This window comes from Populus alba, chromosome 1 (genome assembly GCF_005239225.2).
Source record: "Populus alba chromosome 1, ASM523922v2, whole genome shotgun sequence".
Lineage (NCBI taxonomy): Eukaryota > Viridiplantae > Streptophyta > Magnoliopsida > Malpighiales > Salicaceae > Populus > Populus alba.
The window spans coordinates 46,169,071-46,175,658 of record NC_133284.1 but is presented as its reverse complement, the minus strand read 5'-3'; the positions used below and the strand labels follow the sequence as shown (position 1 = coordinate 46,175,658).

The following is a 6,588-nucleotide window of genomic DNA, read 5'->3' as shown; positions in this document are numbered from 1 at the left end:
TAAGTTTAAAAGATTATTTCAAAAGGTTTATTATCCCGCTTGGAAAAATATTATCTTATTCTTCTAAATTGAAGTATTTAAATGAAAAAGGTTATTTTATCCCACATTAAAAAAATATAATTTTTTTCTTGTAAATATAAAGTATATATACTAAAAAGCTTTAAATCTCATGTTGAAAAAATAAAACATTCTTCTAGTATTTATATAGTGAACTTTGAAATGAGTTCGTAATCAATCGAAAAATATGAAAAAAAAAAAAAAAGAGGTCTCTAGGTAGGAGAAAAAGCACATGAAAAAAAAAATCTCTATCAGGTTTTGCCTAGTCACTTGAGTTACGGGTTGACCCAGCGAGTGGATCAGTTAATTCCAGGTCAATTGCAAGACAGAATTTTAAATGAAATAGACTTGACCAATACTATTGGATCTTACTGGCAATAAGGCCCACCGCTGCTGGGTTCTCCCAGCCAATAGGGCTCAGCTGGACCCTACTGGTTGGTCATCAAACCTAACAACTTTAGGTCCTGGTAGGCAGCATGAATTACTATCATTAGGTCTGGTTGCGGAGCCAGACTCAATATCCTAATAATATTACCTAAAATAATATTATATTATGATATTTATGAATTATTTTGTAATGGATTTATTGTTTAAAAATTATCTCATATAACACAAATATATAAAATATATGTTGTGAATAAAAAATTTATTTAGAGCTACATCAACTTTAATATGATAATATTATAATTATAATTTTTCTAAATGCTTTTATTTTAAAGATTTCATTGTGATTATATGTGAGACATGTAATAAGAATATACACATATAAAAATTTTATGCCACTATTTAATTGTTTTTTGAATATTAGTAAAGTTTATTAAAATATATAAATCATTTAGTCTAATAAGAAACAATCAAAGATAACACACTACAATTACCAATATTTTTTTAAAAAGAATAATATTACTTAATGAATTCCCCTTTTATTTCCATTAAAGATTAAATAAATAGGTGAGATAACTTTCCTCCTTTTTTTTCTTATTTCTTTATGTTTTTATTGAAATAGATTATGCATATACTACATTCACCACTATTGTTATTGTGCTAACATTTTTAGAATGCAAAAATAAATATATTTTTATAAGAAAATTTAACGCAACCTTAAATAAAAAAAAATTATCATTATTCAACTTTTATACAATATAAAAAAAGTTTCATCAATTTATTTTTTCTTTACTGTATATAAAAAAAATTACATAAGAGAAAAAAAAAAGAGGAAATAAAAATAAAAATATTAATTTGAAGTAATAAAAAATATTTTAAAAAAAAATTAAATTTTTAAAAAGCATTTTGATATGCAAAAACAAACATACTTTAATAAGAAAATTTAACCTAACCTCAAATAAAAAAAAATTATATTCACCCAACTTTTATATAATATAAAAAAACTCTCATCAATTTATTTTCTCATTACCGTATGAAAAAAATAAAAAGATGGGTTTTGCTTGAGCAGGACCCAACACTGATAGGTCCTGATAGGGGTAGGATAAAACACCGTCTGATGGGGTCTTATGGCCCGCAAGACCTAGCTTTATGGGGTCTTGTTGGTAAGAGGTCCCAATATCATTGAATCCAAATTTTATGGGGTTCTGCTCGCAACAGGTCCTAACATCATTGGATTCTAGTGGCAGAAAGATTCGACAACCCAACAACATTTTTTAATTAAAAAACTAAAAGACAACATCATTTAATGAGCTACAATGCCATCCATGATGAAACTATTTTATGTCCAGAATACAATAAATATATACCCATAATAAATATATACCCATAATAAATATATAGTATTTTTCGCATGTGTTTTAATAAAGTATAATAAAAACTTACTTAACTTACATGGTAATGTTCATTAATGAGCCGGCTCGAGCTCGGTAATGAAACTGTGGTTGCCATCAGCCATCAAATTTGAGAGTATTATCCCTCTTATTTTCCGACGCCTAAAAATTGGCCGATAACTATTTTAATCAAGAACAAGGAGCAGGTCTGTCTCAAGCAAGACGTGGTTCAAATTTGAAGAAACAACAAGAGAGGTAAAGAGTTAGAATTTCTATATATTATTCATAATTGATTAATCTATTCCTCATGCTAGTTACATAAATATTCCTTTCCATGAGTTCAAATCCTCTCTCTTAGCACTCTAATACTTAATGCACTGTGCAGAAATATTCGCAGACCTACTAAACCAGCTGCTGCTAGCTCCACAAAAGGTCTCTAGATAGCACTTCTTCTTCTCTAACACAAGAAATTATTAGACTTACAGGAGCAATATCAATCAGGTATAGCACCCAGCTCGCGAACATCTCCTCCGTCTCTCTCCCTCTCAGACATGAGAGAGCTATATTTTACCCCTTGACCCAAGCTCTCTTTCAAGAAATAGACGCCATGGAGTCGGAGAGAGAAGAAGGTTGACTGTAAGATTAGATCGAGTGGAGTGATCATAGACGTATGATATTTTTGTGCTCCAAAACTTATCTGTAAGATTTGAGAATAGCTCCACAAAACGTACAGATAATAGCTCTCCAAGATTTCCAGTAAAATGGAACATAACAAAATCTTGTCGAAGTTCTCATGTCAGCCACACTGGCACCACCGCCGCATCTTGAACACGAGCCGGCTACCGGCTTGAAGCTCCTGACCTTCCTTGTTTGGTCCACCAAGAAACAGAAACAAGCCATAGAAATGACAGGTTTTTCAAAGAATTTTCAAGTTATGATACTAATGGCATGGAGTCCTTGTTATGGTCATTATATACAAACATACGTGTGTGTGTGTGTGTGTGTGTGACTGTTAAAGATCGAGCTATTAGAAAGGGTACTGATCGTTGGATGACTGACATGTGGCCAAGGAGCCGGATGGAGTAGTTCGATGTATATGCTTCATGTAATTATAGAGGGGAACCTGCCTTGGCACTCATGACAAAAATGTGGATGGTCGACAAGTGTATAATGTAGGCCAGGGTGTGTAGTTTAAGGGGGGATAGATATTTAAAGAAATTGTTTTTTAAAGTATTTTTATTTAAAAATATATTAAATAATTTTTAAAAGTAATAAAAATTAATTTTAAATTAAAAAAATAAAAATTTTAAAAAGTATAATTAAACCGTAGCAAAAAACATAACCAAAATTTATAAGGATATGTCATTTTGTAAAAATGAAGAACGATGAGCTGCCTCAAAATAATCTATTACGCTATTGATTTAAATAAATTAAATAGTAACTTTCAGGTGTGTATTATAAAAGAAAAAAAAATAGAGTGGATATTAGCTATTAGTTTAATTTAATTAATTGGTCATGTACTTTAGCTAAATCTAATTAATGTAGTTGATTTTAATTTTTTTTTTTAAAAAAAAAAAAAACTCATATCTGAAAAGGAAATTCTACGCCAAGTATGATCATCCAATGGATTTGAAAGGCTGTGAACGCTGTGAATGCCACGTCATGAAACTATGATAGAATAGTACGAGGGGCGGATGGGGAGATAAAAGGTTGAGGAAGGTTTCATATGGCAATAAATGCTTGTACAATACATATAAAGTTCCAAATTGTTCTTCTCTTGGAATCGTGGAAAAGCCCTGCTACAAGCTTTCTAGATGGTATGCCCGCGTGATATTGCAGGTTTTTAACATGTTTATATGTTTTTATGGGTTTGTAAAAAAAAATTATATATAAAAAAAGTTATTGTAATTTATAATATTTTTAAGGAAAAAGTTATAAAGTTAAATTCTCAACCAACTTAATATTAAAAAAATAAAATTAACAAAAATAATTTTTAAAAAAAATCATAAAAAAAATGAAAGAAAAAAAACCATGCAGGGAAACATTGTAGCAATCTATAGTATTTCATAAAAAAATTTACAGTTGTAATTCTCAATCAACTCAATATTAAAAATAATGAAATCGATAAAGATAATTTTTAAAAAACATAACAAAAAAAATCATATGGGGGAACACTGTAGCAATTTGCAGTGTTTTAAAAAAAAAACTACGAAGCTAAATTCTCTACTAGCTTAATATAAAAAAAATAAAATCAACAAAGACCATTTTAAAAAGCAAAAGAAAAAAAAATTAAAAAAAAAACCATGTAGGGAAACATTGTAGCAATTCATAATGTTTTAAAGAAAAAAAACTACAGAATTAAATTCTCAACCAGTTCAATATTAAAAAAAAATAATCAAAGATAATTTTGAATAAAAAAAAAGAATAATAAAAAAAAAGACAATCTTGGAAAAAAAAAACATGTAAAACCCAAAAAAAAGGGGGGGATGAAAAACAAATGTAGGGAAAACAATCGAAGACAATCTTGGGGGAAAAAAAAACAAAACATCTAATACAAAAAAAAAAACAAAAAAACAAAAGAAAAAAAGAAAAAAATAAAAAAAAAATATGGGAAAAGCTATAGTATTTTAGCCACGCGTTTTAGAGTATTAGTTAATAAGCTTTGGGATTTATTTGTTTTTGTATTTAAAAAAAAATTAAAAAAAATTTTATTTTTATTTTATTTTTTTGCTTCAAATTAATATATTTTTTGGTGTTTTTAAATCATTTTGATATGCTAATGTCAAAAATAATATTTGTTTTAAAAAATTATTTTAAAGTATTTTCGGGTGAAAAATACTTTGAAAAGCAATCACTATCACACTTTCAAACACTCCTTAATTACCAAATAAAATGATTAATTAATTCATGCATATAAACATTGGAAAATGACAAATATAGAAGTAATTATTATCTTCACTAAACACCCGACACTGAACATAAAAATATTATAATTATAATATTTATCACAGCTATCATCACAATTATCTTTTAAATTTTAAATAAAAAAATAAACATTTAACATTTTATTTTCAGAGAAGAAAATGTTTGATTTAAAAAGTCATTATTTAATATTATAGTTATCAAAAATTCTAAATGATCAATAAAAATTCTATATCACAAGATTAATTATGTGAAATAAAATATATTATTTCATCTAAAACATCTTACCTACTAATTATTATAATTATAATATTTCAGGTATCTATACAAAAGTCTAAGTAGTTATTTAAGAAACTAAATAAATAAAATGACGAGAATAGACTGAGGGTATCTAGAATTACAGAAAAGGAGACCCAAATATTGTAATAAAGGGTGCTTGATTTGTTCTCTTCGAAAGGGGAGGTTAAGTTTCACCTAGCCATGCATGAAGGCTACAAGATCCCATGCTTTCTTGGAAATTAGGTCTTAAAATAAGGAAATATTCTAATTAATGTAAAAATATATAATATAACTGTAAATTTTGTTAATTTTGCCATTTTGATTATTGTTTTTTAGAAAATAAATTTTTTTTTTTTAATCTTTATATGTGGTATTTTTATCATTTTAAACTTAGTTTATTTATCACTGTTTTTTCTTATCTTCATTTTTCTTGTAATGTTTTTTTTAGTTTTTCTTTATATTTTTTTGGAAAAAAAAATATTATTTTCTATTTTTACACAATATTTATTACTCTACCCTTGGCCTATTTATACCATTATTTCTATTCTTATCTATATTCTTTTGTAATTTTTCCCTCTAGAAATGAAAAAGTAAATATATTATTTTTTATTTTTACATTTTAAATATTTATCACTCTATACTTGATTTATTTATACCATTTTTTTCTTATTTTTTTCTTTTTTAATTTGTTTTTAAGTTATTATATAAAGACTAAGAAAATGGTATTTCAATGTAGCAATTGCAACAATATTCCATTCTTTTGTTACATTAAAAATTAGTTTGAGATCTCACATGTTTTTATTAATGAATATGATATTTATCATGTTTTATTATATTTAAGCATTCACTTTTTAATTCATTGTTATATTTTTTACTCGATGTCAAAAAAACACGCTAATAACACCTATATATTAATTCTTTTATGTTTTAAAAAATTATTCAATTTGCAGCGAAACGAGTTAAATAGACATTTTAACACTTTATTTTTTATATTTATGGGCACAAATAATTCTTGAAATAATGAATTAAAAACATTCATGGACTTTTTTTATTTATAATAAAAATTAAAAAAAATACATTTGAAAAGATTGTATGTTTGTTTTTTTGCCAAAAAATAATTATAGCACGGAACTTACATAGAGAAAGGTACATTGTAAAGGATTGCACTATGAATAGCCATGGCAATTTAGATCTAAAAAGTTTAAAATTAAAATTTTTTGTTAATTAGTTGTTTAAAACTGGTTTTTAATATGAAATTCATATTTATAATGTTATTCACTTATTTTTTTATGAAAATAATGTTGAAAAATAATATTTTTATTTTGACCAGAATCCCATTATAAAACTGAACAACTAAATTGAGGATAGCGAAGAAAATAACAAACTATAATCTTCAGGGATGTAGTTCAACTAATTAGATCTTGTGTTTGTTTCTTAGAAATTACTAGTTCGAGTTCTATAAACTTTAGAACCATTAGAAGCTTACATGATTGTTAATTTTAATCTCGAGAAATTAATTGAGATGCACGTAAACTAATTCAAACACCCACAATTA

At 26.3% G+C, this 6,588-nt stretch overlaps 1 protein-coding gene across 1 annotated transcript; it reads right to left on the bottom strand.

Moving 5' to 3' along the window:
• Positions 1–2,111: 2,111 nt before the first annotated feature.
• On the bottom strand, positions 2,112–2,971 carry LOC118058585 (uncharacterized). Its single transcript, XM_035071297.2, has one exon. It carries the CDS (start codon positions 2,730–2,732, stop codon positions 2,526–2,528), a length of 207 nt encoding a protein of 68 aa, XP_034927188.1. The 5' UTR covers positions 2,733–2,971; the 3' UTR covers positions 2,112–2,525.
• Between the last annotated feature and the right edge of the window lie 3,617 nt (positions 2,972–6,588).

Excerpts from the sequence above, each read along its gene's own strand:
- LOC118058585 (XM_035071297.2), bottom strand. The coding sequence starts at position 2,732 with ATGGCTTGTTTCTGTTTCTTGGTGGACCAAACAAGGAAGGTCAGGAGC.